Source organism: Diachasma alloeum, unplaced genomic scaffold, assembly GCF_001412515.2.
Source record: "Diachasma alloeum isolate Michigan unplaced genomic scaffold, Dall2.0 Dall_scaffold_00185, whole genome shotgun sequence".
In the NCBI taxonomy this organism is placed as follows: domain Eukaryota; kingdom Metazoa; phylum Arthropoda; class Insecta; order Hymenoptera; family Braconidae; genus Diachasma; species Diachasma alloeum.
In genome coordinates, this window is record NW_021680351.1 from 940,849 (window position 1) to 962,966 (window position 22,118).

At 38.5% G+C, this 22,118-nt stretch overlaps 5 protein-coding genes across 5 annotated transcripts; 3 read left to right on the top strand and 2 right to left on the bottom strand.

Moving 5' to 3' along the window:
• Positions 1-466: 466 nt before the first annotated feature.
• LOC107048199 (serine hydrolase-like protein 2) lies at positions 467-2,418 on the top strand. The gene is made up of 2 exons (XM_015271265.2): positions 467-646; positions 1,394-2,418. Exon 2 carries the CDS (start codon positions 1,401-1,403, stop codon positions 2,283-2,285), a length of 885 nt encoding a protein of 294 aa, XP_015126751.1. The 5' UTR covers positions 467-646; positions 1,394-1,400; the 3' UTR covers positions 2,286-2,418.
• A 517-nt stretch (positions 2,419-2,935) lies between these two features.
• On the bottom strand, positions 2,936-7,509 carry LOC107048198 (protein arginine N-methyltransferase 9). Its single transcript, XM_015271264.1, has 4 exons — positions 7,264-7,509; positions 7,036-7,159; positions 6,382-6,784; positions 2,936-4,509 (listed from the first exon to the last, which is right to left on the bottom strand). The coding sequence occupies exons 1-4, from the start codon at positions 7,424-7,426 to the stop codon at positions 2,992-2,994; spliced, it is 2,208 nt and encodes a 735-aa protein (XP_015126750.1). The 5' UTR covers positions 7,427-7,509; the 3' UTR covers positions 2,936-2,991.
• Positions 7,510-8,265: 756 nt separating this feature from the next.
• LOC107048086 (coiled-coil domain-containing protein 6) lies at positions 8,266-15,465 on the top strand. Its single transcript, XM_015271064.1, has 5 exons — positions 8,266-8,732; positions 9,683-10,223; positions 10,881-11,016; positions 11,101-11,338; positions 12,475-15,465. The coding sequence occupies exons 1-5, from the start codon at positions 8,511-8,513 to the stop codon at positions 12,625-12,627; spliced, it is 1,290 nt and encodes a 429-aa protein (XP_015126550.1). The 5' UTR covers positions 8,266-8,510; the 3' UTR covers positions 12,628-15,465.
• LOC107048089 (tail-anchored protein insertion receptor WRB) lies at positions 15,462-16,908 on the bottom strand. The gene is made up of 4 exons (XM_015271068.2): positions 16,736-16,908; positions 16,426-16,591; positions 15,959-16,026; positions 15,462-15,700 (listed from the first exon to the last, which is right to left on the bottom strand). The coding sequence occupies exons 1-4, from the start codon at positions 16,805-16,807 to the stop codon at positions 15,527-15,529; spliced, it is 480 nt and encodes a 159-aa protein (XP_015126554.1). The 5' UTR covers positions 16,808-16,908; the 3' UTR covers positions 15,462-15,526.
• A 696-nt stretch (positions 16,909-17,604) lies between these two features.
• LOC107048090 (peptidyl-prolyl cis-trans isomerase FKBP1A) lies at positions 17,605-22,027 on the top strand. Its single transcript, XM_015271069.2, has 5 exons — positions 17,605-17,694; positions 17,820-17,869; positions 20,163-20,210; positions 20,396-20,582; positions 21,479-22,027. The coding sequence occupies exons 2-5, from the start codon at positions 17,833-17,835 to the stop codon at positions 21,534-21,536; spliced, it is 330 nt and encodes a 109-aa protein (XP_015126555.1). The 5' UTR covers positions 17,605-17,694; positions 17,820-17,832; the 3' UTR covers positions 21,537-22,027.
• The last annotated feature ends 91 nt before the right edge of the window (positions 22,028-22,118 follow it).

Below are 22,118 nucleotides of genomic sequence, written 5' to 3' on the forward strand. Positions count from 1 at the left end.
CCAAAAAAAACATTCATATCTTGTCTGACATCTCTGCTACAAACTCTGGTCATCAACTCTGGTTTTCAGTTGAAATTGGAATTGTTAATTTACACAATAATAGGAGTGCATTGACGATTTTTTCTTAACTCGCAAAAATCTTCTAACAATTTGCTACCGATTTGGTGATAAAATGTTTTGGAAATAATGAAATAGGGGGGATAACGCCTTTTTTTTCAGGGGTGATTTTTCAAAAATTTATTTTAAAAAAGTACTAACTAGCAAATGTTTTTCATTAGCTCGCAATTTTCTTCAAAACTACTTCAATGAAGAAAAAAAATAAAAATTTGGAATATCTATACATTAGGGGCTAATTGATCGGATCTGCGTATTGTGTAATTTTTTAATAATGAAAGAATAATTGAGTTTAAATTTTAAAAAAGAATAATCGAGTGGACATGGATCCCTTCCAGAGACATCGATCGTTGATCCACTGAGTCAGGTTTACCCCTCGAACCGCGCACACATTGTCAACGGCGACGTAACATGACGGTTGTAACAGCGACCCCCCTCCGCTATTTGCATTTTTCTATTCCCAACTTTATGCTGCATAACTCACCTAACATCTCCGGAAACATCAGTCAGTGGATTTTCTCTCGCCGAGACGGTAATAAACGTTTATTATTCATAACGAAATCATTTTCACGTCATGACACAAAATTCCAGTAAAACGATTGTGTTTCTTTTTGTTGCAAATTGTCATAACCTTAATGTTGATTATTCATTGCTCATTGTTTACAACAAATAATAATTGTTGATGTACTGTAATAATTGTTGAGTCATGCACCAAGATTGAAAAAAACATGAGGAGTTTGTGGAGAAGAATTAATAATCATGATTATGTTAATGGTGAAGTCATGAAAGAATTGAGTTTTTGAATCATTCACGTTTATTTGATGACAGAGTGAGCTTACGAGAAAATGTCAAAGGAATTTTTTGCGGAGAATTTAATTTTCAATGTAAATTGTCTTCTGACATTTTGCTCTGGAAGCCCTTGTTGTTGAGATAATTCAGCAATTAGCAATCGATTAATGAGTAATTTCAATGGAATTCTGGAAATAGTAGTTCGCAAAAATTTCTGAAGCTAATATATTTGTCAAGAAGCGTAAAAATGGTTTTAAACCATGTAAAATATTTATGTAATTTATTTGTGAACAAGATAATAAGCAACAATCACCGAATTTTTCTCCAAAAGACATGTATATAATTCGAATTGGACGTAGAGTACACAGTAGACGAAATATTTCTCAAGCCAAGTAGTTTTTGCACCCAAAATATTGTTCTCCATTTTTCGCAAAATGATTTCACGAAGTCATTGAACCCCATCTAAACCTCCCAAAAATCTTCTCCCCAGATAAGGAATGGCCTCCCCCAGCGAACTGAAGTTGAAAGTCCCCTGGGGTCACATCTCCGCGCTGTCGTGGGGCCCTCCCTCCGCAAAGCCGGTTCTCCTGGTGCACGGCACCCTGGACAACGCAGGCTCCTTCACCCGCCTAGTCAGCCACCTCCCCCAGGACTTCCACTACGTCTCCATCGACCTCCCCAGCCACGGTTTCTCCTCCCACTTTCCCCCCGGCATGTTCCTGGACTTCTTCAACTTCGTGGTGACGATCCACTACGTCCTGGAGGAGCTCAACTGGAAGAAGTGCCTGTACATCGGCCACAGCTTTGGCGCCCAGCTCGGAGTCATGTTCTCAATCCTGTCTCCCAACAGATTGGAGAAGATCATCGCCCTGGACGCCCTGTTCTCCAAGACCTTCGGCCCCGATGAGCTGCCCACAAGAACAAAAACCATCTTCGACACCACAATTTCTTCGACACAGGAGAGAGCACCCAGTCTCCACACCCAGGAGAAGATCCTGGAGACACTCCAGACTGGAAGACAGTTTGCGTTGACTAGAGAAGCTGCTGAGGCCCTTTTCGTGAGGGCCACGACGAGGGTCGGCGACAAGTACAGGTACAACAGGGACGTGAGGATGAGAGCCATCGTGATACTGTCCTTCAACCTGGAGCAGCTGATGGCGTACATGAAGAAGCTGGTGATCCCAGTCCTGCTGATAATCCCCGAACACTCCTGGTACAAGCATTGGGGAGAGCTGGAGACCCTGGAGACGATCAAGAAGCACCTCTCGGGGTGCGTGACTGTGGTGGGGGTCCCTGGGAACCACGACGTGCATAACAACGAGCCTGAGGTCATAGCACCCCATGTTGTGGGATTTTTTAATGATCAGAAAAGTAAACTGTGATGACTGCGATTAGTTAGGAGAAAAATAGGAAAATTATATTTAATAATTACCTCCATATGTATTTTTGTAAGCCCTAAGGTAAATTAAATAGTGTGTGATCAGGATATCGAATAAACCGTCCGTTTTATGAAAACCATTTAAAAAAATTTATTATCAAATCAGAAGTCAGCTCGTCATTCACAGAACTAAACTCATCCTGGTGAGTCTCTTCGTTCTCTCGGATCGGTTTAATTATGATTAAATACAACATTCAAGCTCATGCCAGTATTGTAAAGAAAAAATGCACTGCCAGAGGTTCCAAGTTTCGAAGCCTTACTTACAAAAACAAAGCCCTCATTACTAAACATGTCGTTAAAATTTATAAGGCTATATGCCGACCAATACTGGACTGTGTCCATCCTCTCCTACTATTTACCAGACCTGGAACACAACAAATCATCCAAAATGACGAAAATTTTCCATCCCGACATCCCCCTTCACAACCCTTTAAACTCGAGCCTATAAAATTTTTTTTGTGTATTTTTCTTGCAATTAATTTCCTTAAAAAAAATATAACATTCAAACTCCTGTCACCTCCCCAACCCCATCAGCATTTTACCTTTCACATTAAATCATCCGTGGATCATCAGGAAATATAAAAACACGTCCGATATTTATCAAAACCATTTAAAAACATTTATTATCAAATCACAAGTGAATTCGTCATTCACAAAACGAGACTCACCCTGGTGAGCCCCCTCATCTGCAGCACCTTAAACCTAACATCCTCCCCCCTCTCGATGACCCCCTTGACCCCCTCCCCCAGAACAATCGCCGAGTGATTCATGAACGAGGTATCCCTCCTGGAGCCCACGCAGTTCCCCCCATCCAGATGAATGGTGTACCAGCAGACCAAGATATTAGGCAGCACCCCCTCCCCCTCGATCCTCCCAAAATTGGCAACAGCACTGGTGGCATTGCCCTCGTCAATCTGCACAAGTACCCTCTCCTCACTCACCTCCACGAACTTATAAAGCGCCGAATCAAGATCGAATCGTTGTCTGCACGAATACTGATTAACAAACTCCCCAATGACATAGTCACTCTCCCCCATAGTCCTCTGCACATTCTTGTCCTCCACGAGTATCAGCCTGGGGAGATCCTCCGAGTACCCCAATTGGCCAATGAGAAATATCCTCCTGGGCAGTATGAACCCGTCAGTGGACAGAGTAAGCCTCAACGCCTCATACAAGCTCGGTTCACTCCAGTCATTGATCTCCCCCTGAGTGCTGAAATTATGATTAAATATGACGTCCACACTCCTGTCAATCTCATCAGTGCCCTCCACAATGGATATCCTCTCCCTGTCGACCCCGCTCTGCTCAGCAATCCTCATGATAAGCTCCCCCAGCTGCTCCGTCTCCGCATAACAGTAGACCCTCAACACCTCGTCATTCCACTTGAGCATCTCCAGCCCATAGACAGGAAATGGGCACACGTCCAGGATGTACCTGAGCCTCTTATCCCTGTGGAATTGAGCAACGCGTGCTATGGAAGACACGTAATCGTCGTCATTCAGGAGCATTATGACGTGCTGAGGGATGAAGTAGAAGTCCTTGCACCTCCTCCAGTCTGAGTTATCGCTCTTGTCGTCTTGGAATTGGTAAATGCAGTGCATCTTCTCCTGCCACAGTTTAGTCATGATCTTCAGGTTCTGTCCAGCCGTGCACTTGGCTGGTTTGTCAGGGAAAACTGCCAACTGCCAGCACGAGTCGTCCTTGGAGGTGTCCAGGACATTCTCCTCATCGAGGTCTAGCTTGAACCAGGTGACAACCCCATCAATCGTACCGTCCCGTATCGTCTTCAGTGAAGACACGTTCTTCGTTCCTTCGGCATGGAGTCTTCTCAGTTCAGAGAGATCGTTGAAGTTGACCCGGAGAATTTCCACGGGGTCCGTCAAGTAGAGTGTCTCCTCCTGCCTGAGGCTCATGGCGTCGTAGTTCTTGTCGTCCGAGTAGATGTCGATGCCGGCGAAATTGAGGGTCAGGTCGGATTTGGGGGCCGGGGTGACGAAGGACGTGAAGCGGATCTGGGGGCTCTCCACGGCCGCCGCGAAGACCCTCGCCCTCATCGGGAGGACTATCCCGTTGTCTGAGAGGAGGTGCTCGTGGGCGTGGATCAGGGTCGAGAGGACGCGCTCGCCGAAAACGGCTACGTCGAATATCTCGGTTACGATGAGCTTCACCTTGGGGGAAAGGGATTTATTATTTTCGGAGGTACAAGATTGTGGGTCAACGCGAAGGGAAGAGGGGAGTGATCTCTTCACTCGTTTCTTCCATTTGACCCGAACCGGTCTCTCCCATTTGACCCTTTCAAAAATTTTTAACCCTTGCCAAGATTTGAATGTTTGGACGGGCTATTACGGGTCGTATGGAAGAAGCACTTTCATTTGATCACTTCATTCGTCTCTCCTAGTTGACCCTTATCCTGTCTCTTTCATTTCATGTTTTTAAGGGTCAAGTGGGGGAGTTTAAACTCTACTCGCCTCTCCCATTTGACCCTTTCAACTCCTCTCCTCGTCTCTCCCATTTAATCCTAAAAAATGTTTGACGCTTTGCCAATGTTTGGATCACTTCATTCGTCTCTCCCAGTTGACCCTTAACCTGTCTCTTCCGTTTGACCCTCAAGAACATTTGACTTCCGCCATTGTTTGGATCACACGATGTTAAGCGTCAAATGCCAGAGACAGGTGGAGTAATGGCTCCATTCGTCCCTCACATTTGACTCTGTCAAAAATGTTTAACCCTTGCCAATGTTTGGATCACTCGCTCGTAAGGGTCAAATGGAAGAAGCACTTTCATTTGATCACTCCATTGGTCTCTCCCAGTTGACCCTGATCTTGCCTCTTTCGTTTGATGTTTTTAAGGGTCAAGTGGGGGAGTGGGGGGGTCTCTACTCGCTTCTCCCATTTGACCCTTTCAACTCCTCTCGTCTCTCCCATTTGACCTTCAATAAAGTTTGATTCTTCTGATCACTTCAGTTGTCTCTCCCATTTGACCCTCAAAATGTTTGACCCTTCGCAATGTTTGGATCACACGTTCACACGTTCTTAAGGGTCAAATGAAAGAAACACTTTCATTTAATCACTCCATTGGTCTCTCCCAGTTGACCCTGATCTTGCCTCTTTCGTTTGATGTTTTTAAGGGTCAAGTGGGGGAGTGGGGGGGTCTCTACTCGCTTCTCCCATTTGACCCTTTCAACTCCTCTCGTCTCTCCCATTTGACCTTCAATAAAGTTTGATTCTTCTGATCACTTCAGTTGTCTCTCCCATTTGACCCTCAAAATGTTTGACCCTTCGCAATGTTTGGATCACACGTTCACACGTTCTTAAGGGTCAAATGAAAGAAACACTTTCATTTAATCACTCCATTGGTCTCTCCCAGTTGACCCTGATCTTGCCTCTTTCGTTTGATGTTTTTAAGGGTCAAGTGGGGGAGTGGGGGGGTCTCTACTCGCTTCTCCCATTTGACCCTTTCAACTCCTCTCGTCTCTCCCATTTGACCTTCAATAAAGTTTGATTCTTCTGATCACTTCAGTTGTCTCTCCCATTTGACCCTCAAAATGTTTGACCCTTCGCAATGTTTGGATCACACGTTCACACGTTCTTAAGGGTCAAATGAAAGAAACACTTTCATTTAATCACTCCATTGGTCTCTCCCAGTTGACCCTGATCTTGCCTCTTTCGTTTGATGTTTTTAAGGGTCAAGTGGGGGAGTGGGGGGGTCTCTACTCGCTTCTCCCATTTGACCCTTTCAACTCCTCTCGTCTCTCCCATTTGACCTTCAATAAAGTTTGATTCTTCTGATCACTTCAGTTGTCTCTCCCATTTGACCCTCAAAATGTTTGACTCTTCGCAATGTTTGGATCACACGTTCGCACGTTCTTAAGGGTCAAATGAAAGAAACACTTTCATTTGATCACTTCATTCGTCTCTCCCATTTGACCCTCAAGGCCGTTTGATCCTTCGTCATTTTTCAAACGATAAAGATTTTTTGAAAAGTCCAATTTTCAATGAAAAATGGTAAATTCAGTGTGAAATAAATGTCAAGTTATTTACCTTCTGCGGAATGTCTCGAGGGATTTCAATGGAAGTGGAATGCTGAGGAAGAAGCGTAATGTCAGTGCAGTTATTTCTTGAGAAGACTCTATCAGCGATGAAGGACATCTCCGTGGAGAGCTCGCAGGCGAAGACCCGCTCCGCCCCCGAGTCCTTCGCGTAAAGGGCGAGCAGACCACTCCCTGTGCCGATGTCCAGGACTGTGTTGAAGCCCTGGGAGATGCGGTTGGAGATCGCCCGCTCGTAGCGGGTGTTGCGGGTTCTGTCGTTCAGCATCGGGAAGTGCCAGCGGTCTACCAGAAGATTTTGCGCGTAATCCAGGCTCCATTCGGCGGGGAGGAAGTCCGGGGAGGAAGAGAGGGCGCGGGTGAGGTAGGGGAGGGCCTCTCGGGGAGAGTGTTGCCTGCAAAAATGAAAATGCAAAATTTTTTGATCAACTGCAAAAATTTCGAATGATAATTTTGGGAATATCTCAGAAACTAGTGGGTTTACAGCAAAATGTCATAAAACATTTTTTGTGGGAAATGTAATTCTCTACAAAAAACGTTTTATGACATTTTTTTCTAGATCCGCTCATTACCGAGATAATTGAATAATTAGTTAGGTGCATCATCATTATCATCATGACGATCATTTCTTTCTGATTCTCTGTACCTCAAGTAATGTGCTGCGCAATTATTCAGCATTCGTGGGTTGTCGGGGAAGATTTCTAGTGATCTAGTGTAGCATAAAACAGTCTTTTCAAAGTCGATTTTCTCCAACTCCAGTCCCCACTTGCCTAAACAGCAAATTGACGGAATTATTGATCAAATTAAATTCAGGGGTCAATTTCAATTCAATTTAATTAGGTATTCAGGATTGGGGAAATATTTATTTGCATACACAAGACATCGGTGAACTCCTCCTCAACATCAGCCCTCTTCTCTGGTGCGAGCTCCACGACAGCGGTGTAATGAGCGTAAGCGTGGCCATAATTACCCACAGCCCTCAGCCTCCTCGCCTTCTTCAATGACTTCTCCACGAGATCCTGAATTTCCTTCTGCATTCTTCACTAAGCTACGGTAACTAAATAAACGGAAAATAATTACATCAACACCGAGAGGTGTTGATGTTTACCAGTGGAACTAGCTAAGGGGAATCCCCACTGAACGACTATCGCAAAAGGTGGCAAACACATGGAGATGCAAAATGACGGTCATTTTTGAGATTGCGTCATATGACCCAAAATGACAGTCATGTGACGCTCAAAATTTCTAACTAAAACTGATGGTCACAAATCATTTGTAAATTAATTGTTGTCAACGCTAGAGATGCAAAATGACCGTCATTTTTGAGATTGCGTCATATGACCAAAAATGACAGTCATGTGACGCTTAAAATTTCTAACTAAAACTGATGGTCACAAATCATTTGTAAATTAATTGTTGTCAACGCTAGAGATGCAAAATGACGGTCATTTTTGAGATTGCGTCATATGACCAAAAATGACGGTCATCTGACGCGAAAAATTTTTTAACTAAAAATTGTGGTCACAAATAATTTGTAAGCTCATTATTGTGAAAACTAGACATGCAAAATGACCGTAATTTTTTGGATCGCGTCATAATGATCAAAAATGACAGTCATGTGCCGGGTAAAATTTGCATTTTCGGACTTTTTGCATCGCAATCAACTGACACAACACAAAAAATCGAAAACTTCAATTTCTCCGATAACAAAGCTTCTCTTCGGATGCGAAATGCCGCAACACTTGGGTGTCCTTAGCTTCTCATTCAAATTCTCCCGCCCTTAATCACAGTCGCGAATTGTAAATGTAACGCTCATTTCCAACGGCGAACGCTCCCCGCTGAAACAGCTGATCCGTTTTGGCGTTGGAGGAGAACCCGCAGATACGACCACATGTTTGTGCCGCAAAGTGTCGCATAATTATCGCAATTCCCGGGCAAGTAATGACTCTGAACCCCCGAAAGTCCTCAAAATAAAGTGGAAAAAGTGAAGTGATCGTCCCAGAGGTGAAGCGGGCCATGTTAGGACACTCGTGGCGCTGAATAACCAGAATTAATTCGTGAAAACGCAGGAGACAATTCGCCCCTTTTTGCAATTTTTCATTTTCCTTTTTTCGAAATAAAATGGCTGACCGTGATAGCGCATCGGAGAGCGACTCGAGCTCGATTGACGGTGGTCCAATTATGATGCCACCGTCGCCGGTAACACGTGAACAGTTGCAGAAGAGGATTGAGTCCCTTCAGCAGCACAATCGAGTGCTCAAGGTTGAGCTTGAGACCTACAAGCTGAGGGTTAAGGCACTGCAGGAGGAGAATCGCTCGCTTCGACAAGCTTCTGTCATTATTGTGAGTTTGTTGAAGGTGTTGGTGATGATGATGATGATGATTAATGAGAGAATTCGTGAAGAATGTTAGATTTTTGTCGATTATTCTTAATAATTTGTTGAGAATAATGTTGAGAGGGAAATTTATTTGCTGGGGTTTGTGAATTTGAAGGGTAATAGTTGGAAGATTTACAGAATTTCGAAAATGATTCAACAAAAAAATAATTAACAGTGGGGAATAGATGAGACATTGACTTGTTTTGTTTAATTTATTGGAACTGAGTTGGTCGCTTAAATTATTTTTTGGGAAGGTCTGTCATTATTGCGGGTCTGTTGGAGGTGTTGAGGATGATGACGATTAATGAGAGGATTTCGTGAAGAATTTTAGATTTTTGGTCGATTATTCTGAATAATTTGTCAAGAAAAATGATGAAATGGGGATTTTGCTTGGATTTTTGAATTTAAAGGACAATAATTGGAAGATTTGCAGAATTTTGGAGATGATTCAACAAAAAAGTTAATATTTTTACAATCGATTGGAATTTAGTCACTGTTTCAGCTAATTTTTCACCAATTTAAAAGACATCAATTATTTTTTTGGTAATTTTCCACTAACGATTTTGTTGGCCCAAACAAAACTTGTTTGACAAGTTAATAATAAATAAAAAAGTTCAACGGAATTTTTCTAATTTTCCGGCAATTCCATACTAACGTAATATTCACTGAACTTTCGAATTCCGTTTCGGCGTTATTTACAATTGTATTCAAATTTCCCAAAAAATTCATGAAAAAAAAGCAAAAAATGACCGAGCACAAAAATGACGATCGGGTGACATCTAGATAGACGATTTTTCTGCATAAATGACAACGGGAAAAAATTACTGACGCTGGGGATGCAAAATTACCGTCATTTTGCATCCCTAGCCTTCGCTACTGAAAAATCAAAACCGCCCTCTTCATGTCCTCTTTCAGCAAGCTAAAGCAGAGCAAGAGGAAGAATTCATCAGCAACACTCTCCTGAAGAAGATTCAATCCCTGAAGAAGGAGAAAGAGACCCTGGCCCATCACTACGAGCAGGAGGAGGAATGTTTAACCAACGATTTATCCCGGAAATTGAATCAACTGCGCCAGGAGAAATGCAAGCTCGAGCAGACACTGGAGCAGGAGCAGGAGTGTCTCGTCAACAAGTTGATGAGGAAGATCGAGAAATTGGAGGCTGAGACGCTCTCCAAGCAGAGCAATTTGGAGCAGTTGAGGAGGGAAAAGGTGGAGCTGGAGAATACCCTCGAGCAGGAGCAGGAGGCACTCGTCAATAAATTGTGGAAGAGAATGGACAAGTTGGAGGCTGAGAAACGCACGTTACAGATTAAGTTGGATCAGCCTGTCTCTGATCCCACATCACCCAGGGATCTCAATAACGGCGATACTGCGACTAATCTGAGCACCCACATACAGACACTGAGGAGTGAAGTTGCTAGATTGCGACATACACTTCTCATATCACAACAAGAACGTGAGTTTGGGGGGGTTGTTATTTTGTCATTTAATGTGGATTAACTGTGCATTTTTACTTTTGCCTCCGAATGAAAGCATTGCATCAGTTGAGGCCAAAGTTTCCAATTTTTTGGGTCAGGATAACTACTTCACTAGCATTGCCCATTTTTAATGAATATCTCGGAATCCAAGACAGATAGCTAATTTTTTTATATGACCTTTTTTGTAGAGCTACTCGAGGGCTATGAAAAAGGTCATTACGAATATTTCGTCATCTCCCTTAGATTCGGAGATATCCCTCGAAAACTTGGGTAATGGCTAAATCGTGATTCTAAATATTTAAGGTAAGGAATTTTAACCTTGGGGCAATGTTGGCTGCCAACGTTGTGATAATTTGAAATTGAATGAATCACTGGATTCAATTTGAAATATATCGTCACAGAAATTCCATTCGGAAGCAAATTGCTAATTAGCTAAAATATACTGACTATGTCGTGACGAAAGCATTTTTCCACTTGTTTTGTGGTGGATAAAATGTCCTACGAGTGTCTCTTGACAATCTCTCGATTTCTGGAGTTTGATGGAGAGTTATTTATTTTCTCTCGTGTCTGTCGAACCGTCCAGCTATTTTTGGATGTATTCACTCAACTGGAATGCGAATTATTTGTATTTTTAGATACCGAAAAAATGCAGCGGTATGTGAACGAGGAGAAACATATTCGCGAGGAGAATTTGAGACTCCAGAGAAAATTGCAGCTCGAGGTCGAACGTCGCGAGGCCCTTTGCAGACATCTGTCTGAGTCTGAGTCAAGGTGAATCATTTCACTATTTATTTATTATCATTTTATCAATTTATCTCAAAATCAACTGCTAATTTTTTTTTTATTTCTGATCAGCCTGGAAATGGAGGAGGAACGCCATTACAACGAAATCGTAATGTCTGGTAGCAACATTAGGAATCGCACAGTGTCGAGTCCAGTGCCATACAATCCATCTCCAAGTTCGTCAAGACCCCTCAGTCCGGGGGTCAATGTCGTGGGCTCGACATCTCGCGACAGCTTCACCTCCAATCGATGCTTCGCCTGTGGACAGAGTATGATAATACCGTTCTCCAGTTCACCGCCACCGGCAGGCGTAAGTTTTTTCATTAAGGCCCCGGTGGATTATCTCTCGAACGTGATCTCGGTTGTTTTTTTTTATTTTGATAATCTGAAATGATCTCCAATTGCTATTCAATTCCACAACAAAAAAATCGCGTTGAAGAAAAGCTGGATTTTCGAAGAGCGTTTTTCAATAATTCTGAGAAATAAACCCAGTAGGGAGGAAATTGCAAATTAATGATTTGATGTATTTAATGGCTGTTAGGTGGTCATTTGTCGCAGTAGTCAATGGCTGTCAGATCGTTATTTACCATGACAAATTATCCATTCACTATCTCCTCTCTATCGGATTTGTTTCTTAATCTTGATTAAAAACGCTCTTTGGAAATGCTCAGTTTTTCTCTCTACTTTTTTCGATTGCACAATCATAATTTTTAGGGAGTCCTGCGTGACGTAAAATCCAATGGAAATTGTGATATATTTTACATTATGAAGATGGAAGAATATTCGAGATGATGTTCGAAAGACAATCCACCCGGGCTTTGACTATTTTTTTAAAAATAAACTTAAATGAAACAATTTGCATTATTGAGTCACAGCTTCTTTTTATTCATATCAGAAATTTTTTATTTGGATATTAACATTATTTGTTCAAAGTGAAAAAATTGCATTCACACTGTCCTATCCTTAGCGTCAAGAATGTCCGATTTTCTGTTTTTAAATTTTTCAACTAAATTGCATGGAAAAAATTTGAAAAAATTCATACCCAGTCCGTATTTTCTAAATTAAATTTCGCAAAATATTGATATTTTTTCAAGCATTTCCTTCTTATAAATAAATAATAAAACTTGTTTGCAAAACTGTGGATTATTTTTTACGAGGTGTCAAAAAAATTCTTGATTTTTTCACATTAATGAAAAAAAATTCAGATTTTAATCTTTGATTATAATGGAAATGTTGATTTTCACATAATACACTGGGTTAAATCCTGATTTTGAAACCTTTCTTCTTTGAAAAACCAAAATAATTAAATTGAGAAAAAAATTTGAATTCCGAATCTAATCGAGTTTTCTGCAATTTTTTGCAGTTTTCAATAATCTTTGAATAATCTTTCAATAATCTTTTATGAAAAAATTTATTTATACGTTGATGTCAATGTTTCTTCACCAGGGTCACATAGGACCACCAACAGGCAGACGCACTTCAGACAGATTCGTGAAGCCAGCAATTCCCCCAACAATTGTGAGCCCAGGGGGACCACCACTGGCAGCACCAGCAGTCAACACATCTGCTGGATCACCCATGGACATCGCTAAAACATAAATACTCCACTTCATTATCCACTTCCCATTGACATGTAATCGGTAAAAGGTACCCCATTATTATTTTTCTCGTTTATTCCTAAGCGTATTCAGTTATGAGGAAGAGCACGGTTCTGCCTCTTGTTCTGTGAGGCATTGAAGAGGGGAAGGACAGCGCAATCAATATACCCAGCGAATTTTCTAACTATTCATTGAAGTGCTTGAACGATGAATAAAATTCAGTAGCAGTGCCAAAACAGTTGGAGTCAATTTTGACTATTGTTCAGTTTTTAATCAATATCTCGGAATCTAAAGCAGATGGTCAAATTTTTTATATCACCTTTTTTGTAGAGCAGCACGAGGGCTACCAAAACGGTTATTACGAAAATTTTGCTATCTCTCTTAGATTCGGAGATATTCCTAAAAAACACAGCTAAGAGCAAAGTTGACTTGAATCGTTCTACCACTTTCGTTGCTGAATTAGAATCTGACGATTTTGTTAATTACGAAATTATCTTGAATTCAGAGTCTTTTGATATCTTTTCGCAAGTGAAAAGAAATCACAAATAAATCGGTAATAATTCATGAAATATCGGGGACTTAATGATGAAAAGGTTTCAACAACTACGAAATTGTCTCGTTAATGAGTGATTTTAGAGGAAAATGTCGAGAGACTTTTTTCAAGCTGACAAAATTTCCTGTAAAAAATGTATTTTGACATTTTCTCGCGAATCATTTCTTTCTAGAGATAATTGAACGATTAAAAAACTCAGTCGTTGAGAGAATTGAATAATTAACAGAGTATTATCTTAAAAAAATTAATTGCATGAATTAATTGAACTAACTTTCGTGCTTGGGAGTTGAATCGCAGTATTCGCATGCCCCCAAAACCCCTCACAATCCCTGAACCGAAATTTTCCTCATTCGAAGTTTAAGTGATAATATCGTGTCCTTTTTTCAATTAAAAATTACAATTAAAAAAAACAATTCTCACGAGTAATCCAATGTCATAATGTCAAAATAATTGAATGTTCGTGTGTGTCGCTTGTACGCTTCCACAGACCTTGTAATCTCGATGTAGAAAATTTGAAAACCATTAAAAAATCATATTTTCAACGAAAAAGTCAGAGATGAAAGCTGAAAAATTAAAAAAATCTCATCACAGTTATCGAAATAAACACTATAAATCATTCAATCATGAGTAAATCAGCACGAAAGTACGAAAAAAAGTCCTAATAATTCAAAACAATAAACAGTTATTCTCAAGAGTAATAAAAAGTAATTAAAAAATAAAAGATAAATGAAGATAAAGTTTGAATGTTAAGTCTTGTATACCTATATTTTTCTCGTTTATATAAAATCGCCTAATTAATGAAACAAATGTAATACTATGGATTAATAACTGTGTTGAAAGTGGGTATGTTACTGGGTCAATTTAATATTTATCATGAATATTAAATAAATAAGTACGTATTGAAGGTACGAGTCACGTGTGACATTGATCCAATATTTAGAAATCAATCAAATGAATAAAAAGTCATGAGAATGAGTTATATGAAATTATAAAGATGTTAGTGAGCGTAAACTGATCTGCAAGCGTCTTGAATTCAAGTTTTGCTGGTGTTTTTGTGATGATTATTGTCACGAGAGAATTAACCGCTAAACAATGATCGAACATTGATCATTTTTTCGTGAAAGTTGAAGTCCCAGGTGAAATTTTTAGCGACAGGAAGGGTTGTAGGCGAAAATGTCAAGAGACACTTTTCGTGGGAAATTTATTTCTCCACAAAAAAGGACTGGAGAAATTTTTCGATAAACCCGATGGTTTCGGAGATATTTAGGAAATAGTCTGCACGTGATTCTTCGACAAATCTAGTAGTTCTCGAGGTATTTGGGTTTCTTGAAGTCATTTTTTGGATTTGATAATTTAATTTGCTTGCTAATTTCCCTTCTTTTCATGATTTTCTGTTCAATATTAACGGATAATCGAGGCTTACGAATAAAAATGGATAATAATCACTAGAAACGTGAGGATTAGTTAAACTCATGAATTGCATCGTCAACTGCCAGAGAAACTTAAACAAATTGTTCTATTGAATACTCGACTGAGTGCATTTAATCCCTTACGATCAGTTGATATTCCAGTTCAGTCTGTCACGTTAATTGATGAATATAACTATCGCGGATTAGTTATTTTACACGCAATTGGTCAAGAGTGAACCTGTGTTAAAGCGATGAAACAAATTGACAACTTGAGCAAGAACAGAGCTGAACAAAACAGGAAAAACCAAAACAGACAATTTTAACTCTTGATAAACATGGAATTATCTCGACGACGAGTCGGTTGAGGAGAAAATGTCATAAGACACTTTTTGTAGAGAATATCGTCAGCTACAAAAAAGTTTCTCATTGATTTCCTCCTAAAAGCACTCGTTATCGAGACACAACCACTTTTACCAAAAGTAATATTTCGAGAAATCGTCATGAGACGGAATCATTATCAAGTGAATGAAAAAATTGTCACAATTGTACTCTCGGTGCTTTAAAATACACAAATATTATTCAATCCAATCGGTCAACTCACTCATTTGCTTCGACAAACAGCACAAAACGATTTTCTCAAATCACAAAAAGAAGAAAATGAGAAACATGTCTCATCCTGAAATATTTAAACATAGTGTCAACATTTTTCAGTGCATTTTCCTAAGAAACAACTATTTGTTAATGATTTTGTTAGTTTTATTCGTGTATTATGATCATTCTTTATGTACTATTACTCGTTTTGCTATTAATTCTGGTTTATTACCTTTGGTTTTAATGAAACATCAATAAATATTTGAAAATTGAGGAAAACTTGGAGTGAAACGAGTTCTGAGTTTTTTTCAGTGTTTTATTTTTTTTTGGGGGAGTGTACAGGATTGTTAGGTGGTTTTGCTAACGAGTGTCGTGATGGCCGTCCACATGGCGAGGGAGATCGAGTCCTCGTAGGTGCTTGGCCAGCTGAGGATCTTGTCCAGGGGCCAGAGGACTCCCTTTGGCAGAATCATCACAGGCTCACTTCGATATAATTTCATCATTATGACCATTACTAGTCCCTGGGAATTAGAAAAATTGGTCTAATAAAATTCTTGATTGTTTTATTTAATCAGGAAAATAATGAGATTATTTTCATGATGAATTATTTCTGATTACATATTTAAACATAGTGTCAACATTTTTAATTAATTTTTTCTTTCAGATTTTTAAAATGTTTACTAACGGTTCAATATCGATATTCAAATGACTCTTATTTTAAAATCATCATGAGACAGTTTTTTTTGTAAAATAGTTCATAAATTTTTTAAACAACTTACATTGAAAACTCGAGCTGAATAAGTGAAAAACAGTTGAGTTTTCGCTCTCGCAGACATTCTGGCAGCCACTGCAACAACCGTTGCATTAATTATTCTCAAAGACAAGAGAAAAGAATAAAAAAAATATGAAAAACGAAACGAGAATTCGATTCAGCATTCCAATAATTTTATCTGATGCAGATGCAATGTAAAACTGAAATTATTCTAATCTAGTAGAACAAGAGGCACTTGGGCTATTGGGCTTTTTCCTGAACCTCAATAACTCATTGAATCACTGATAAAATAGGATAATCATTTTTTCCTCGAAAAGGGAAATCTTTTCCCTTTGTGCTGAGCCTAGACTGAATTTAATCGATCAATTTGTCTCTGAGTTGAAATAAAAATATCAAAAATTGTCTCGTAATTAAAATTAAAGTAGTAACTGTTGATTTTGTCAAAATGACGTGAAATGCAAAAAATTTCCAAACCTTGATTTTTAAAATTCTCTCTAAGTTTCGTGTGTTTCCTCTGGATTTTCGTGTACCTCGCAAATTCATCGACCATCGGAATGTTCGACATCTCCTGCTCCAACCTGAGTATTTCCTTTCGCACATTCTGCTCCTCCCTCGATTCTGAGAAGAACCATCCCACGATCTACCCAAATAATTGTAATAATTGAGCGATATAACAGTAAAATATTTAAATAATCAAGCTAACATTTTTTTTTCAATTATTCCCATTGCGACGATTTTTATCAACATTTTTTTGGTTAATAAAATACTTGAAAATTGTACTCACGTATTTAATAACAGAAGGAATTACGTATGCAAAAATGCATAAGGAAGTGGAAATAACAAATAAATTGGTCATCTTATCATACAAACAATATAAATAATATTTAATAATTTATAATCGCTAATTAGAACTGGCCAAAATCAAAACATTTCGTTGTCATCACCACGACCACTGATTTTTCGTTGGAAACAATCCCAAAGGCTTGAGGATCGTTTCTAGAGATGCAAATGCGTCACATGAACTGTTATATGACGGTCACTTAAGAGGCGTTTAGGGGGGTGGGGTCATTTGTACAATCTCAGATGGACACATTCCGTTTAGGACACTTCTAGGGAAAATGGCGTCAGTACGGGAAGTGGTGGAACTAGGGATGAGCGATATTGAAGGAAATATCGAAATCACACCATCGATATAATTTTAAAATATCGGTATGAAGATATCGATATTCAGAAAAAAATATCGTTCAACCGATATAGCAATATATTTTTTATATCTGAAATATTCACCAATGAAAAGCTTTTTTCTTGATAACATTTCATTTATTCATTCATTTCATTTATTCTCTTTCGAAATCCTAGAAAATTGGAAACAAATTTCGATGTCGATATGTCAAATGTCGATATATTAGTCGTCACAAATATCGTCAGAAAAATATCGGTATATCGAGGGGTATCGTATCGCCAATCTCTAATCAGAATCTGTCGATCCGGGAATGCGTCCCCAAATTTCCGTGCCCATTTGTTCCACCGCATTCCGTTCTGTCGCCATTTTCCCTAGAACGTGTCCAAAACGGAATGTGTCCATCTGAGATTACCCCTCCCCCCCCCCCCCCGGTAATAATTCTCCGGACCGCGAAGTGAAAACTCACCTTCACTCGTCTATCGGCGGCTTTAAGAGTTAAAAATCTCTTCGCCACATTTAGTCAGCGACCGCATTTCGATCGTAAACCCGTGTGTGTGAAGGTACGTACACTCCCGACATTTTTTTCATTCCCTTTCAATAAACAATTGCATCAATTACCCACCGATCTGAGGGATACAACGCCAAGTGTATCACTCATAACCGGTGAAAATAAATATCTTTCCAGATATCGAGCAGTCATGGGCGTGGATGTCGAAGTTATTTCACCCGGGGACGGTAATTATTTGCATACTTCTACTTCCACTCTTTTTTCCGGCATTTGTGGTCGGCTATTAGTGTTTACGAGGGCAACGATTAAACGATCGCGTTGGGGGTAATGATGGGGCAGCCATCGGCAGTGTCAAGGACTTGTATTTTCACGATTGCCTAGGCAAGACGCCGCACTTGTTCTTTCTGAAATCAATATTCGTATAAATTATGAGAGTATTGGACTCGCGAACCAACTCGGCAGACGGGGTGACCTCGTGGTCATTATGGTCTCGTTGTTCTAACAGCGAGGAAATTTCACTGAAATGCCGACGAATTCGCTGGAAAATTCTACTGGATTTTTACTGAATTTTTTACCAGATTTTGGGTGATTCTCTCAGTGGATATATTCTATAAGAAAAAACGAATTTAAGAATTCAATTTTTCCATAAAACTTATTCTATAGAGATATTTTCTATAGAACTTTCTCGCACTCGTAAATGATCCTACGCTCGTGTAGCTAAGGTGAACGCATCATTGGTCCAATATTTCTATTGAAATGAGTGCAAAGATGCGATGTTTTAAATTATATCTCAGAAAGTAAAAACTTCAGAATTATAATTCACTTATATTCATCATGATAATGACTAGTTTTTAATAAATAATGAGAAAAACCGATAGAATTGAATTTTTCCATAAAACTTATTCTATAGAGATATTTTCTATAGAATTTTTTCGCACTCGTAAATGATCCTACGCTCGTGTAGCTAAGGTGAACGCATCATTGGTCCAATATTTCTATTGAAATGAGTGCAAAGATGCGATGTTTTAAATTATATATCAGAAAGTAAAAACTTCAGAATTATAATTCACTGATATTCATCATGATAATGACTAGTTTTATAATAAATAATGAGAAAAATCGATAGAATTGAATTTTTCCATAAACCTTATTCTATTGAGATATTTTCTATAGAACTTTCTCGCACTCGTAAATGATCCTACGCTCGTGTAGCTAAGGTGAACGCATCATTGGTCCAATATTTCTATTGAAATGAGTGCAAAGATGCGATGTTTTAAATTATATATCAGAAAGTAAAAACTTCAGAATTATAATTCACTTATATTCATCATGATAATGACTAGTTTTTAATAAATAATGAGAAAAATCGATAGAATTGAATTTTTCCATAAAACTTATTCTATAGAGATATTTTCTATAGAATTTTTTCGCACTCGTAAATGATCCTACGCTCGTGTAGCTAAGGTGAACGCATCATTGGTCCAATATTTCTATTGAAATGAGTGCAAAGATGCGATGTTTTAAATTATATATCAGAAAGTAAAAACTTCAGAATTATAATTCACTTATATTCATCATGATAATGACTAGTTTTTAATAAATAATGAGAAAAATCGATAGAATTGAATTTTTCCATAAAACTTATTCTATTGAGATATTTTCTATAGAATTTTTTCGCACTTGTAAATGATCCTACGCTCGTGTAGCTAAGGTGAACGCATCATTAGTCCAATATTTCTATTGAAATGAGTGCAAATATGGGATGTTTTAAATTAGATATCAGAAAGTAAAAACTTCAGAATTATAATTCACTGTTATTCATCATGATAATGACTAGTTTTATAATAAATAATGAGAAAAATCGGTAGAATTGAATTTTTCCATAAAACTTATTCTATTGAGATATTTTCTATAGAATTTTTTCGCACTTGTAAATGATCCTACGCTCGTGTAGCTAAGGTGAACACATCATTAGTCCAATATTTCTATTGAAATGAGTGCAAAGATGCGATGTTTTAAATTATATCTCAGAAAGTAAAAACCAGAATTATAATTCACTTATATTAATCATAATATTAAGATAAAATATTAAGATATCACTACGACTTATGTATTTTTATTGATTTTTTAACTTTCCGAAACCTCAGTCAAGGGATTTTAATCCCATTTTGCTATTATAATGGAGATATCAACATTTAAAAATTGTGAGTTTCTTAACTTGCGGCTTAAGAATTCACTCTGTCGTAGCACCAGTTGATGTGAATGGGATTTTTCTCTCCTATCCTTCAATAAATGACTGTTGATTGGTGTCTATAACTCTCCTTATTAACTAAAATGATAACTCCAATCGTATTTCACTCTCGATAGACTCTTGGCACTGACAAAATTATTAAAATGTGATAGGCCCATCTACCTCAGCGATTTGCTTTTTTTTTCAATTTATTCGGTGAAAATCAGACGTCTATACTGAATTTTTAATGCATTAGACATTCAATTGCTTTTTTCGGGGGATTTTTGCAGGTCAGACTTTCCCAAAGACTGGACAGACCGTAGTTGTTCATTACACAGGTAAATATTGCATTTATGCTGCTTGATAGTTCTTCATGATAAAACTATTGCGGAGAAAACGAAAAATTGAATCGAATGATCTCAACTTGTAATTTTCTATCGGAATTTTCATTTAAGAAAAAATTCTTTTTGCTTGGGCATCTGAGAGATTTCCACGCATTCAATGTTCAATGAATTGATTCAAGGTACACTAACAAATGGAAAGAAATTCGACTCAAGTCGAGACCACGGTGCACCGTTCAAGTTTAAGATTGGCAAGGGTGAAGTTATCAAAGGATGGGATCAGGGAGTTGCTCAGATGTCTGTGGGTGAGCGTGCTCGCTTGACCTGCTCACCGGATTTCGCATACGGCAGTCGAGGCCACCCTGGCGTATATCCTTTTTCCACTAATTTGATAAATATTGTAATTAACTTGCAGGGAATAGCATTAACTCAATTCTGCAGGCAACTTGCCAATGTAGATTTGACTGTGAGTCATTTTTGAAAAATGACTGTGGAATGATTGTGGGTCAAAAAACTTTCAAGGACATTTGGGATAGTTTTGAGGGTCAGACGACCCTTAAGGACGTTTAGGGTTAAGGGTTAAACAGTTTCAAAGATAGAGCGGATTTATTCATCATGATAATGATTAGTTTTTAATAAATAATGAGAAAAACCGATAGAATTGAATTTTTCCATAAAACTTATTCTATTGAGATATTTTCTATAGAATTTTCTCGCACTTGTAAATGATCCTACGCTCGTGTAGCTAAGGTGAACACATCATTAGTCCAATATTGCTATTGAAATGAGTGCAAATATGGGATGTTTTAAATTAGATATCAGAAAGTAAAAACTTCAGTAATTAACTTGCAGGGAATAGCATTAACTCAATTCTGCAGGCAAGTTGCCAATGTAGATCATTCCGGAATTATCATGGATATAAAGGTTGAAGATAATTTTTATTAAACACTAATTATGATCTGGGGCATAACAGCAGAATTTTTATTTTTCAAAAATGACTGTGGGTCATTTTTGAAAAATGACTGTGGAATGATTGTGGGTCAAAAAACTTTCAAGGACATTTCGAATAGTTTTGAGGGTCAGACGACCCTTAAGGACGTTTAGGGTTAAGGGTTAAACAGTCTCAAAGATAGAGCGGATTAAACTCGAGTAATTAAAAAGGGTCATGACCCTCAACATGTCCTAAATAGTCTTCATTCCTCGTCTTATTCATTCTGCCCCGTTATTCGATTACCCCAAATATATTACCCTTGACAAAGACACACTATTCCCCCAAACGCAACCCTGATCTTCGACGTGGAGCTCCTCAAGGTCCAGCCTTGAACGTCCTTCCATCGCGAAAATGCCAAACTGACTAAATGGAGGATCTAATCGCCGTGAAAAAAACAACAGAACATCATAAAGAATTTAACACCCCTTTTTCTTAAATTAATTCATCTACAACGGCACAATGTACACTTTATTCAATCGCTCAGGTGTCCCGGACGGGATTGACTAATTAATCAATGGACTTGAGGACAAATGAACATCTCCAAGGATGAAACTCCAACGCTGGATTGACATGACCAATAAAATTTCATAACGATCATTTTTACGAAACTTTGCAATTTTTAATAAATATATTTAACGATCCGATGCTTCAGGTCTCATGACCCGTTTGAGGAAAAATGCATTGAAATTCTTCGAGCGATAACTCCGCATTTATAAATATTTATCTATTGTACACCGTGTTATTCTACAATTTAACGATTGTGTAATATTTTTCTTTTTCCTTTTTGTATCGAGCGATTGAATTAAAGAATTATTGAACCATACGTAATTGTGTTTTCATTATTTCTCAAGGGCTATAGGTACGAAAGCAGAGGATGATTGGAAATCGATTGGGAAACAATGGGACACCAATAC

Excerpts from the sequence above, each read along its gene's own strand:
- LOC107048090 (XM_015271069.2), top strand. The coding sequence starts at position 17,833 with ATGGGCGTGGATGTCGAAGTTATTTCACCCGGGGACG. Across the intron at positions 17,870-20,162 it reads AGTTATTTCACCCGGGGACG|GTCAGACTTTCCCAAAGACT; the intron begins GTAATTATTTGC and ends GGATTTTTGCAG. Across the intron at positions 20,211-20,395 it reads CGTAGTTGTTCATTACACAG|GTACACTAACAAATGGAAAG; the intron begins GTAAATATTGCA and ends AATTGATTCAAG.
- LOC107048089 (XM_015271068.2), bottom strand. The coding sequence starts at position 16,807 with ATGACCAATTTATTTGTTATTTCCACTTCCTTATGCATTTTTGCATAC. Across the intron at positions 16,592-16,735 it reads TTCCTTCTGTTATTAAATAC|ATCGTGGGATGGTTCTTCTC; the intron begins GTGAGTACAATT and ends TTATTTGGGTAG. Across the intron at positions 15,701-15,958 it reads ATTCAGCTCGAGTTTTCAAT|GGACTAGTAATGGTCATAAT; the intron begins GTAAGTTGTTTA and ends TCTAATTCCCAG.
- LOC107048198 (XM_015271264.1), bottom strand. The coding sequence starts at position 7,426 with ATGCAGAAGGAAATTCAGGATCTCGTGGAGAAGTCATTGAAGAAGGCG. Across the intron at positions 7,160-7,263 it reads GGAGTTCACCGATGTCTTGT|GCAAGTGGGGACTGGAGTTG; the intron begins GTATGCAAATAA and ends TTTGCTGTTTAG. Across the intron at positions 4,510-6,381 it reads CTCGAGACATTCCGCAGAAG|GTGAAGCTCATCGTAACCGA; the intron begins GTAAATAACTTG and ends CTTTCCCCCAAG.
- LOC107048086 (XM_015271064.1), top strand. The coding sequence starts at position 8,511 with ATGGCTGACCGTGATAGCGCATCGGAGAGCGACTCGAGCTCGATTGAC. Across the intron at positions 8,733-9,682 it reads GACAAGCTTCTGTCATTATT|CAAGCTAAAGCAGAGCAAGA; the intron begins GTGAGTTTGTTG and ends GTCCTCTTTCAG. Across the intron at positions 10,224-10,880 it reads TCTCATATCACAACAAGAAC|ATACCGAAAAAATGCAGCGG; the intron begins GTGAGTTTGGGG and ends TTGTATTTTTAG.
- LOC107048199 (XM_015271265.2), top strand. The coding sequence starts at position 1,401 with ATGGCCTCCCCCAGCGAACTGAAGTTGAAAGTCCCCTGGGGTCACATC.